The sequence below is a fragment of the Numida meleagris genome, chromosome 5, assembly GCF_002078875.1.
Source record: "Numida meleagris isolate 19003 breed g44 Domestic line chromosome 5, NumMel1.0, whole genome shotgun sequence".
NCBI lineage: Eukaryota > Metazoa > Chordata > Aves > Galliformes > Numididae > Numida > Numida meleagris.
Window position 1 is genome coordinate 53,182,256 of NC_034413.1, and position 13,410 is coordinate 53,195,665.

The 13,410-nt window shown below is 43.8% G+C and overlaps 1 protein-coding gene and 1 pseudogene across 3 annotated transcripts in view; both read left to right on the forward strand.

The window, feature by feature from the left end:
* The window catches only part of STK39 (serine/threonine kinase 39), an 87,629-nt gene continuing 75,288 nt past the window's right edge, over positions 1,070-13,410 (forward strand). For 2 of the 3 annotated variants that reach the window (XM_021399079.1, XM_021399082.1), the window contains exon 1: positions 1,070-1,395. In XM_021399079.1, the coding sequence (XP_021254754.1) occupies positions 1,281-1,395 (115 nt within the window). In that variant the 5' untranslated portion in view covers positions 1,070-1,280. The remainder of the gene's footprint in view (positions 1,396-13,410) is intronic. The other variant, XM_021399081.1, reaches the window with a different exon arrangement.
* LOC110399789 lies at positions 1,445-2,754 on the forward strand (annotated as a pseudogene).

The window sequence follows — 13,410 nt, forward strand, 5'->3', positions numbered from 1 at the left end:
ATCTATCTGTGCTGGCTCTGAGAGATTTCCAGCTCATGTTTTCATCATCAGTTCCCATGACCTTAAATCCCTGTCACAGAATCTTAGAATCACCAAGGTTGGAAAAGACCTCCAAGACCATGCAGCCCACCCGTCCACCTACCATCAATATTTCCCCACTAAACCAGTATTTCCCCTGCTGTAGTAGGAAGTGAAATTTTAAAATAATCTATGATTAAAATCTTTTATTACCACTTTCAGAATCCCATAGATCTTAAAATATGAAGCTTTCAAAATAGGAGTGAGACTATAGTAGGTAGTACCAGCAGGGTGTTATACAAATGACACTACTGCTAAGAGGGTGGGAAGAAAAAGATTCTATGGTATATTGATAAGTTTATTATTAATAAGTCCCTGAGTTTTGTCTAATCAAGGATTCTTTAAATCTGATCTCATATCATGGAAAGTGGTAGAAGAGTTTAACTATGGCTCTTGTCTGTTTAGACCCCTCTGTTCTGTCGGTCACGGGTACAGCTCCCAGCTGTGCGTTAATCCTGCCTGGTGGGTGCGAGGCCGTGTCTGTGCTGAGGTGAAGCAGTGTGGCACTGCTTCCTTGCTTGGGAAGGGCGAGTGGCCACCGCACTGTTTTGCGGGACCGGAGTCCTCCCAGCTGCCAAAACCAAATGGTTGCTCATGTCTTCAAATTTAAATACAAGTGACTGTGCAGCGGTGATGCTCTTGGCAGTAATGCTTATTTGCTTGAAATAAGTGCTCCAGAAGTGCTTGTGTGCTGGCGCCGCTGGCCTAATAGGTGCTTTCCGGCATCCTCACAGAGCACCTGGCTCCCTCCGAGCTTCTGCCGGGTCCCCGAGTTCTCGGAGCAGCCCCGGGCTCTGCCCGCAGGCCGCGGCCTGCACGCGTTCAGCCGGGAGCCCCGCGGATGCGCGAGGAGGAGGATGGCAGCGAGCGAGCGAGCCGCCAGGTCAGCAGGCGCCAGGGGAGCCCTCGGGCCGGTCCCCCTGAGCCGGGGACGCGTGAGAGCGAACTCCTGCGCCGCGCGCCCACCGCGGCCTGGCGGCGGCCGCCCGGCCTCCCCTCGGCGGCGCGGGGCGAGCGGAGCGGCCGGGGCCGCCGGCGACGCCCGCCTCTGCCTCCTCCCCCTCGGTGCCCTGCCTCCTCCCTCCGCCGGGCGGCCGGCTGCGCGGGGCGGGAGGGAGGGAGGGAGGGAGCGCGGCCGAAAGGTGTTGCTGGAAGGGAAGTTTGAAGAAGGTCGCCGGGTGCCTGGGCGCTCCGGCAGCATCATGGCGGAGCAGGGCGAGTCGCCGGTCCACGTCCAGCAGCCCCAGCCGGCGCCCGCCGCCCCGCCCGTCGGCTGGCCCATCTGCAGGGACGCCTACGAGCTGCAGGAGGTTATCGGTCAGTGGAGCGGGCAGGGCAGGGCGGCGACGCGGCCGGGGTGCGGCGGGGCGGCGGCGGGGGATGCGGCGGCGGCCGGCTCCGGGCCTAGCGGCGTCCCTCCACCCGGGGCCGGGGCTCCTCACTGCGGCGGACGCGCCCGGCACTGCAGTGGCGCCGCCGGCGGCTGCTGCAAACTTTATCCGCCCGGCGGCGGCGGGCGGCGCGGCCCCAGGGGGCGGCGGCTCCTTCTAGAAAGCGCCGCGCCCCGCCCGGTGCGGCCCGGCCGCTGCCCTGTGCCGCATCGTCACCCCGGGGCGGTGTGGAGCCCCCTGCTCTCCGCCGGGACCCCGGCAACTGCGGATGTGCTGCGTGCACTGGGTGGCTTGCAGCGCACCCAGATGTACGCGCATCCGCTTCGATTAGTCTGCATTTTTCTGGTGGTTTCCTGGGGGACGTATATCTCACCCATAGACCCGCTTCTGTGGTGTACGTTTCCTTTTTCCTTGTGCCCCTCTTGTATGTCTGCTCGCACACGAGGTCGGTGCAGCATCACTGCTCAGGTCCGTCCCAGAAACGTCTGTCCAGGAGGGCAGCGGGACGCGGTCCCACAGGTAGGGGCTTCCTGCGGTGTGCTTCCTTCCTGCCCACACAGTGCACATCAGATGGGCTCCATCTTCATCTGTGTACTTGGGTTGTGTTATCCTGAGTTGCGCTCTGTGATAACGTGACTGCTGTTAGCTGTCCTCGCAGTGTAAAGTTTCTCATCTCCTGACCCAGGCACTGCTTGTTGCTGATGGAAGCTACTGTGAGAAAATTTGCTTTAGCAAAAGCAAATATGTGACTCTCAACTTAGAGTGAATGCTGCAGGTGATACAGGCCAGACCTAAGAGTGGGATTGCTGTTCCTTCAAACCATTTAAATGAAAAAAAAAATAAAAACAACCCACAGAAGCCTTGCCTGGTTGTTCTGTTGGCCGTCTTCAGTATTGCACACCAATTGCTCATAGTGTTCAGGCTGATGGCAGTGAGAACTACGCATTATTGATTGGGGCTGCAGGTTGCACGCACTCAGCTTTGTCATCAGGCAAGCTATTTTCCATAAGCAGAAACGAAACAGTTGAGGCCTTCTCCCTTAGAGAGGGGTGCTGGGATGACTCTCAGTGAATGCCCCAGCACAGGGTTATTGGGTGCAGGTCTACCGCTAACTCAGCATGGGAATGGATCTGATTCACCAAGCAGAATTGATTCTACCTGTATAAGCTGTATCTTTGCTGAGGATCAAACCCTCTCTAAGGTGTGGGCTGGTTTTTGTTTAAGAAAAGCATCGGAGGGTGTTGGATTAAGCCTTGCCTAGGGTGAGTCATGAGTTATCTTTCATAGAATGGCCAGCTGATAGTTCCTGAATGTCTTTCTCCTTTCTGCTTAAATTCTTACATTTAATGTGTATAATGTTTCTAAAGGTGTATACTTAAGCATTCATCCATTGTAAGGGTAGGTTCTAACTGGTGTAGGAAATCTGCATCTGAAGAGAAACTTTATTGCTGGATACCTACGGGTGCTGCTAGGTATTAGTATTTCCTTAATTAAAGCGAAGCCTAGTGAGGAAATGGAGGTCATACTGGATATACGACCATATAAAATCCATATACCATATATTGGATTCATGCACATGGTAAACTTCTCTGACTGGAGCTTCTGCTAAGTTGTTCCTTACGTTATGTTTTTCTTCTCAAATGCATTGAGATTTATTTTGTTCCCTGACTTAAATCTTGTGATTTTTTTTTTGCCATAAGTGATAGAAAACCACTGTGATTAAGTTTTGTCTTGACGCTGTTAAAAACAGTAAACACAAAGAACTTGTAAATTCAGTGCACTTGACCAAATGTGAGCATAATGTGCATCCAGCATTTCCAGAATTGTTAATTTTAATGGATGTAATGAGGGATTCCTAAAGCATTGCTTTTATCGGAGGGAGGAATAATGCAGCCCTAGCTCAGATCGTATTCCCCTGCAGCAGCCACTCCAGGGTTAGCTGCAGCGAGAAACTGAGCAGCCACCGCGGGCTGGAGAGAGCCCTTCACCTGTGGCAGGCACCTCCCACTTCTCCCCCAGGAACTGGGTCGAGTCCTCGGGGATGGCTTCAGTTACAGCAGCCCTTTGCCAGTTAAATGAGAAAAATAATGTATTAAGGCACCTCTGTGGGCTCTGCAGGAGGAAAAGTGCACTGGGATGTTTGATCATAGCACTTCACAAAATAGGCTGAATATTGTATGGTAATTAGTACACAGATGCAAAACGATTTCAGTTGACTGCTTCAGAAGGCATTTAATTTTCAGTGGTGATCACAGAATGGAAAGTGAAAATCATTATTAGTCGCATAGATTGTTTCCGACCTGCCTGTGGATTTGGAAGGTTGGAGAAGTTCTTCCCCCTTTCTCTGTGCAAATGTGAACTTTTCGTGTTGCTCACTGTGTTTGGCCAAATGCAGTTGTGAAAGATGACGCCACATGGTATGGGTATCAAATGATATGGCTCTTTTTCCTGCCCTTCTCTACAGTTTTTTTTCTGTAATTATTAGGAAATTCAAGTGCCTGTTAGAGAAGAAATGCTGGCCTTAAGCAGTGCTTCTTCTGAGATGTTTTTTCATGTGTATTTTATTTTTATAGTAGTTAGCCAGTTCTCTGTAAACTCTTGGTGTGCAGTTTCATGATACATTTAATCTGCTCCAGCAGGCAGCTGCTGAAAGGAGCTCATTGATCTGACAGAAAACTAGTTCTGCTGCTGGGTTGGTTTTCAGTCAGATCAGGTTCCCTGTTTGATTTGCCACGTGGTTACTCTGTTGGAAAGAAGAGGCTCTTCCTGTTACTTCTACATACAGATCTTCACTGCATCGGGAAGGAATCATTGTAATCGCTGTCTGTCAATGTGGAGGGTACAGTTAAGAGTTGAGGAAATTCTCATTAACTCAGATTTGCCCGTGCTGTCTGTAGACCTATCTATTTAGAAACTAAAAGGGGATGCCTAACTGTTAGGACAGCTAGGATCCCCTTTTAGGGATCCTAAAGCTGCTCTCCCGTAGGAGTTAGAGATGACAATGGTAATCTCTATTAAGGGAGAGCTAGATCTAGTTTTGTGAAGATCTGGGAGATCTTGGCATGATTTTAATGCCATTGAGTGAACGTGTGCAGTGAGTTTAGTGTTTTCTTTTTTTTTTTTTTGGTAAGCTGGATATAACAGCTGAGGTTTTTTCCTCCTTAGAAACAATAGGAGTCTTCACAGAGCAAATGTTTGAATGATAATCAACATAAAAATGTGAAAATTGGGTAGTCTTAAAATTAATTATAATGGGTCTCATCAAATGGATGAGACAAAGCAGCGCTAATTTTTTTTTAAGTTCTCTGAAGTTGGTATGGACAAGTGACTTTGCTTTTGTAAAACTTGCAGTTAATGCTCTCCTACTGCATGTAACTTAATGTAAGACTGCTGATGATTTGAGGGGAGATCCTGTTAAGGAGACACAGATTTTATCATGGCTGCTAGCTCCTGCTGTGAAGTTTCATTTTTTGCATCTTCTGTAACGGATTTGGAAACATAATTTGCCTAGAAAACAGGCAGAATTAATTGGAAAATGAAGGATTACTTACACATGATGGATTGTCTTTATACTGGCAACTCATTTAGAAGTTACCTTAGTTGTGCTGTGGCTTCAGTCTTGTACTGCCTTTCTGACTCTGAGATCAAAAATATCTTCTCTTTTGCTACTTCATGATGTTCAGAGTTGCTATGCCAAATGCGTTGCGATTTTGACTAAAACAGGTGACAATTCAAGACTGTTCTGCTGATCTTTATAGTCCTTATTGTAGGTAGTCCATGAGCCCCTCTCATGGTAATGTCTCGGTGATCTTTGTTGGTGTTTTTATGCAGTAGAATGCTGAGGATTTTCCTCCTGCTGCATGTGTATCCCTGAGGGTTCTCTGTCTGACAGAGGATAGACTCTCCTGTATTTGTTGTTGTCAGAGATCTCTCACTTAGGCTCAGCAGAGAGGTCTCCAATTGTGATATTTAGGAACTGATGTTCAAGTTTGTAAGATTGATGTATAGTTTTGAAAAGGTTCTCTGTAGTTAATAGGTAAAATTACACTAATGTATTTTGTTAATCAGAAGCTTGTGCTTCATTCACACTTTCCAAAATTTCAAATTTCTTTCCTTTTTTTTGGGGGGGGGAGGAAGGGTTGGTGGGCATGAACAGTTTAAGGGCTTTACTTTGAATTAGTTACATATATATACCGCTAATTAGAGTGAGCTGCTCTTAGTGAAATACTACACAATCGCAATCATGGATTTGGTCAACTTTGGTATCTGATCTTGCAGAATTTTTTTGTTTTGTAAAACACTGCATTTTTTAATACAAAACCACATAATTTGATAAGTAATACCTAATGCTACCTAATATTTTTACCCTAAAACTTTGTGAAAATAAAGATGGACATAATTATCTTAACTCTGTTCCAAAACAAATTAATGTTACCAATAAATCCTAAAAGTTACCAAGGCAGGCTGAGTACCTTGCATGTGTGCACATCAAATACAGCATTCATAACATCACCTGTGCAAGGTGAAGACAAAATTGTATAATAGGTTTGTAGCTTGACAGGAAAGGTTTATTTTGTAAGTTAATTTAATACATTTTTGGAAATAATTGGTCAAGATTTTCTGTCAGTTAATAACCATTTGGAGAAACTAAAAAATGTTAAGTCTCCGTTTTGTAATTTAAGAAGAGTGACTTTTAATTCTGTTGTCAGAGTGAAGATGGTACAATTTAAAAATACCTTTCAGAACATCCTCAGTGCTGTGCTGCAAATGAGGTTCTGCAGAGCTCTTAGTTAATTGTTTGATTTGTCTACATGTGATAGTAGCAGTACTGGGGAAGGGAGCTTTGTCTTGGTCTTTTTTCAAGGAAAATGACATTTTTGTGTCAGAAACACTGGGACTGGAGACAAAGCTGTAGTTTTTGTTGCTTCAAAGTCACTAGGCTTTGTAAGTGATTGAGTGATTTAACTTTGTTTTATATATATGGTAAATTTATTTTAATAACTCATGGAATTCAAACTTGTGAGAAAGAAGATTAATTACATTTTATAAGAATTAGAATGGTATGAAAATAGCCTCAGATCAAGAAAATATGTATAATTTGCTTTGGTTTTGTTGCTATTGCAAGTAGCCAGCAAATCTTGTTTATAATTTGTTAAACAAAAGGAAAAAGGAGCACATAATTAACACGCTCAGGATGTCAGACAGTTGACTGGTACTACATAATTGTAATGTTCAGAAATGTATGCTATGGTTTCCTGCTCTTGGAAGCTATCTGTCACTTTTTCGCTCGCATCTCGTGCCCCTATGCTTTCTCTCTTACCTCCCAGCTTCTTTCTACAGAGAAGGTCCAAAACCTCAGAGACCTGGAAAGCCCTTGCTCCACAGGAGTTGCCTGAGTGCCACAAGAGAAGTTCTGCTGCGGAGCGTGTGGAAATTTGAAGGGATTGCATGATTTTGATTCTCTTTAAGCCTTACAGCAAGGCTTTGCATCTTCAAAGTAGAACAAATACTTGTGACCAGCACTGTAAAGATACTTCGATAGTTGAGGCCAAGTTGAGACCTGGGAGGGCAATTCTACATTCAGTCACGTGTTGTTCTGAAACTTCAGAATTGTTGTACTGTCAATCTTTTTCAGTGAAGAATTACTTACCCTTAGGTCAGAGACCAGTTGTTTTTTCCAGAATCCGCATGTCAAATGGAGCTTCTCTTTGTTAAGTGGAAGCAAAACCACATCTGTTCCGACTGGCTTGAGGGGGGGAAAAAACTGAGTTTTCCATGAGAAGGAGATGTGGATGACTTGCATAGTGGCCACATGTGTAGGCCATATTTCATTTTTGTGTGGCTCTTCTGGTTCTTTCTTCCCACTCCCTGCTTCCTTCCAAAGTAATTCAGAACTACAAAGCAGCAGTAGATGGAAGATCGTTTTCTTTCCAATGATAATAATAGCAATTATTGGTTCTTAAAGAATGGAGCTTAAAAATCAAGTTAGGTTAGTTACTCTTGATGACTTCTTGCTTTTACTGAAATCACTGGGATACTCTTGAACAGTAGCGGAGCAATCTGCTTGCTGAAGTTGAAAATAAATACAACACTAGAAAATTCACTGGTGGCCCCAAATTAAAAGCAAGGTACATTTTTCCTGAATGAAGTTGCTCTTGGTGAAAGATGATGCTACCTATCCTGTGTAAAGAAAGAATTAGCTTTTCTGAATGAGTGGATTTTTTTTTAATGTAGTTTTGCTAGTAGGATGAAATCCTGACAACTCTGCTAGATTTCTGTTTCCTGGGAAGTTTGAAGGTCTTTGTGCGTAAGGATAGCACAACTGAAGCTTGTTGGATGTTGAGTATCATCCAGCAGTGATGGAAAGAAGCAGTGCTGGCTGGTGTGAAATACTTGTGAGAAGAACATGCTTTAAAACTCTGTTTCTTTTATCTGTCTCTATATGCATAATACAATATTGTGTGTGTTTGCACTAACAACACCATGATAAGAGCAACAAGCACTTGTTGAATGCTTATCTCTTTCGTGTCTTCATCTGTAGTGTTTGGCTGCTGTCTCCCTCACCAGCTCGAGGATTGCATGGTGGCAGTGTGACCCTTCTCTCTGCCACCTCCTTCTTCCTGCACAGTACTTCTTGCTGGAGGCCATGCTGTCATATTTAACGTGTACCTGAGATGTACAGTGCTAGACTGTAAAGTAGTGGTGGGGAAAAAGACCCTCCAATGGGACAGAATATGTATTAATGAGGAAAAGCCTGGGAGAGTATATAGGGAGAAGCAGGCAATCGTGAGGTTACCTGACACCAAAGGAGGAACTTGGTATTTCCTGAATGAACTGCCATGTCAGAGTTATTTGCTGATTCTCTTTCAGAAGACAATGTCAATAAAGGGGAAGATTAATCTGAATGGAGAACTGTGACGCTTCTGGTGTTTGATTTGACTTGGGTTTGGCTGGTGGCTTTCCTTGAGAGTTTGTTATGCTGTTGAGACATTGACAATGCTGATAACAATGGTAGGTTTTAAAAGCTCCCCTGAAGAACTGTCGAGTGCAGTTTTTCAACACTCAGCATAATACATCTGTTAACAAATGAATAAAGTTTGTGGCGCTAGTGGGGTTAATATTTGCAGTCCTTTGTCCCTAGGTGTTTGACTAAGCACATGACTTTACTCAGTGACTTGGTGAAACTTCAGTATGATAAATTAGCTGTCTCCATTAATCCTTTGTCTTTACAAATTAATGATTTCTGAACTGTTCTATTAGTCTAATTATTCCTGTGAACCTCTATGTGCCTTGGAGGTATTCTGATCAGAAGTAAATTGTAGGTGAAACTTATGTCCTGTAAGGATGGTATAATACTGATTATGTTGCAAAGTTTTTAGCTGAGCTATAATAATGTACTTAAAGAGAAATGGGGACTGAGGTGGACTGAGAACTGGAAGGTTTTCAGTGTTCCTGGTCTTGCTTTCAGATGTGTGAACTTCAGATCTTAAAGATCGTGGATCTTAATGTTGAATGTCTGAGGGCTTACTTAAGAGAAACAATATATAATTGATTATAGCTGTAAGCAACTATGCACCAAGTATACCTGTTTAATGATAGTCGTATAAAAATTGTTAATTTAACAGACCAGAAAAATATTGTTTACTTGCTGATCATAGTTTCTATCCTGAAGAAGTAAAATGCACAAGATCATGTGCTTGGGCTATATCTTTAGACTTTGGAGAAGTATCATATTCTGATTGAGACAAATCACAACTGATCTATAAACTTTTCCCTTCTCACTTCTTTGTTTCGAAGATGTTTTATTATGTAGACTGAAGTTAAACTTATTTATTCCTTTAGCATCTTGTGCTTCCATTTTTTGAGCTATTTCAGACTAATAATAAGAACTTTATTGGAGCTAGGTTAAAATTGCCAGATGAAAGTCCAATATTGTGATAGCATTTATATTGCTTCACCATTTCTATTTTTTCATGAGAAGTGTTATCAGAAATAGGTAAGTTTTTTGCTTGCAGCATACGTCCATGACAAACTCCAGTTCTAGCAAAGCACGTTCTGTTGTGAACTAGCTGAAGATGCTTTGTGGCTCAGCACTGCAGTATTAACTGGAGATCTTCATGACTGCAGTAACAATGCTGCCTTTGTGTTGGTAGATTACTCCATTCTCAGAAGAGAATGATGTACTATGTGGTGACATCCGGAAGACTTGGAAAATACAGCGTTCACGTCCCTGTTCTGTTAGAGTTGTTCCAAGTGTTTACTTCCAAACTAAATGAGAAACAATAAAATGCGCTAACCAACTAAATCAACACCAGCATTTGTTTATAGTGCTACTTCAGAAATGAACAATTATTCTCTTTTAGCAGCTATTTTTTTCTGGGCAGAAAATACGGTTTGGCATAGCAAATCTTCAGTTTATCCTGGTGACTAAGGTAGAGTTCAAATGATAACCTGATAAGGGGACTGTGGTCCCACAATGAGAGTCAGTTTTCTTGCATATCTTTTCAGAAGCATTTCCACTGTGATTTTTCCTTTGAAATGTCTGGATTTGTATGGATGTTGAATAGTGTTTTTTGTATTCCTGAAAGAACAGGAAGGATGATGTCATCAGTGTATGTTTCTCTTCTGAAAGTGTTACAACAGGCTGTTGCCTTTATGGTGCTGACAGGGGTAAAAAAGGATCATATTGTCAGCAGATATGATTGGGATGCTTGCAGGGCTCATCCTTCAGAGAAAAATATTTCATTTATCATCCTGGTGTAAATGGAGGTACTGTTGCTTTCTAAGGAAGGAGCTCTTTGGACAGTGGTGGGAAGTGGCAAAAATTTTCTTATGTTTTTCGGTGTTGAGATGTGGGTTTGAGTTATGATACAGATGCTCAATAAGGAAACTTTAATGATTTTTATGTTTTGACAGCAGACTGCATGTGAGAGATGCACAGCATAGAATGAGTGGCACAGGAGGTCAGTACTGAGTCCCCAGATGGTGGCGCTTCTCCTGGCTAGAGGGGCTGAAGCACCAAATGACAAAAATAAGCTAAGGCAGATGCAATAGTAGTGGTTTGCACTGGACTCTTACTGGCTATGGTTCTGAATACTCTGAGCTAAGACTCTAAAGCTGTAGGAATTGCTGTAAAGGCCGCTCCTCACTATTCATTTGCCTTCCTTTGAAGTGACTCGGGAAACCACCTGAAGGTGATTCCTTCTGTCCAGCCAATAGGTGCAAGCAGGACTTGATGAAACCATGTGGGCACTGGAAACACCAAGAGTGTTGCTGTCCCCTAGGGAAGCAGTTTTTGGCTTTCACATGCACAGTGTGATTCAGCAAGTGCTGCTGATCAGCCTTGCTTGAGGACTGTTCCTCCAGCAGGTGTTCTGCTTTCTATTTCCCTGGTCCTTTGCTCCAACTGTTCACTTCTCTGTAGCGTAACACGTGACATTCCTTACCTGCCATTGTCCTGCTGGTCAGCTACTACTTAACCAAGATAGTACAAAGGGATAAATCTTCAGAAAGAAACAAATCAGACTATCTTCATGTTCTCAGTGAATCTCAATTCATCATTTTTTTTTTAAAAAAAACAGCAACAAACACAACAAGAACAAAGATTGCAACTTTTCTGCAGATAAGTTAACTATTGGCAGCCTGAAGAAGCTGGCAGCATGAGAGGACCCTGAAGATTGTATTATTATTAGAAGAAGATGAGGTCTGTCTTTTGTTTCTTGCAGCCCATGCTTGTTTTATTAGTACTGTCATCATGACTGGCTGGTTAGTGATTGTGGAAGTAAATGTATGATTTTGTGGCTGTCATGGTTTTGTGATTTTCGGTTGTTGGTATTCCACATCATAACATCATGTAGTGAATGTACCTGGTTCTCAGAAGAGAAGGACTACTACATTCCCCACGGTACTTTGCTCCTCTGTTATCATTTTCCAGCCGGAGGGAAAAGATAAAAGCTCGCAGTATAAAAACTTGCACATCACGAGACCTCGTCCCTTTTTCCGCTGTCTCTCGTCTTGGCAGCACCTCGCTCTCCAGCCGTCTTATCGTCGGTAGTAGAGTAAGGCCTACCTTGATTTTGGGACATTCTCTCTCTCTGTATTGGATTTATCAGCTTAAATTGTAATTATATTGTATTATAGTGTGTTGTTTTGCATTCTGATATTTTATTTAGTAAATTAGTTTGTTTCTCCTCAGATTGTTGCTGCTGTTCTTTGCTCTCAGGGCCATCTCCTTACCCTTTTCCCCTTTTCCCTTTTCCCGGGGCGTGGGCCCGTGGATCCCCTGTCCCCTTCGTCACGGAACCGGGCCGAACACCCGTAAACCAGACAGTGGCCTTTGCCAGAACCAGAAAAGTGAGAAACTAGCATGGTAGGGGCAGCAACCTCAACTACCTTGTCAATATCAGACTTCTAACCTTTATTTTAAATTTTTTATTTTTATTTTCTCTCAGAAGCAAACTGAGAGGTTGATGTTGGCCTCAGCCCCCTGAACCGTGCTGTGGCTGCCAGTGGGTGCCAGCTAGTGCTGCCCCTGGGGCTGCCTCTTGCGTGGTGGTGAATCCAGGGAGCTGCTGCTGGCCCTCCTCTTTGGGGGGTGCTGCAACCTGTCCCATGTGAGTGGTGGCTGTGGTGGAGTGCCTGGGACCCCCACAAAGTAGGCTGGGAAGCTCCTCAGTGCCAGGGTGTGCAGGGCTGGCGGAGCGGCCTGGGCCGGAGGCAGACGGCCCCTGATGGGAGGCAGTGGGGCTGGGGTGAGCTGTGGAGCTGTTCTCCTGCCTTCTTGCAGCTCGTGCATCCTGGCAGTCCTGCTGCTGGTGGAGTACGGGGCTGTGCAGGGCTGCAGTGATGGTTATTAGTCCCTCATAAAGGGCACCATGAGGCCTCTGAGACATAGCTGCAGTTTCCTCAGCAAGGCTGCCTTGCCAACCCCATGCGTGCACAGGAGGGTCAGAACAAGACTCTGTGTCACATGCGTGTCTCACCAATTGTTGATGGAGATCCCCTCCCCATTTCTTGTTGGAGCCCCTGGAGCAGGGGTATTTTATTGTATTTTATTATTTGTAGTATTTGTGGGTTGTTAGGGTAGTATGGTTAGGTTGCGGTTGGACTTGATGATCTTGAAGGTCTTTTCCAACCTGAGCAATTCTATGATTTGTATTTTAACTTGAGGAAGCAGGCAGGATTTCATTCTGGTGTGGCTAAACAACTTTTCTCTGTACTTTTTCTGTTTGTCTTTTATGTGATCATAGTATATGAACCATTTTGAAAGCAAAGATCTCATCATTTTCTACAAGTAGCGGAAGCTACTTGACTTAGAGAGAAAAGATGCATCAAGGAAAGTCCTGTGGAGACTTTGAGATGAGCTCAGCATTTTGTAATAAGGCTTGTACACTGAGTTAAAGCTTTGTTTGGACTGAGGGAGTGGAAGGAACCAAAACACCAAACATGCAGACGAACAATATATGAAAATGTCTAAACAAATAGCAATTAAACAACTAAAACATGGACAATAACTTTTAATGATGAGGTATTGCTGGTGCTATTTTCAGATTTGCAGAGGGAAAAGCTTCAAATTGTTCTTAAGTTGACTGGTAACTGACTCCACATTTGTAGATCTTGACAACAAAAGGCTTTTTGTTCACAATTTGTATTCCTCTAGGACATGCCGATTACTGAGGATAAATAAAACGTAATGTATGAGCAGGCTAGTATAACACGTGGCTCAACTCAGTGAGGTACCACAAGTCTATAATTTGTATTAAAATAGTTAGAATTACAGGTAGAAACCACTCATCAGAGGATTTTAGATTTCTGAATGGATGAGCATTATGTAATTACTTTGAGGAAGCACACATTGCTCTACTTGATGTGGCAGTAAGATGTGCAAACAGGGCACAACTATCTTGAAATATTAGTTGTAAGCATCTGATAAATTTAGTGA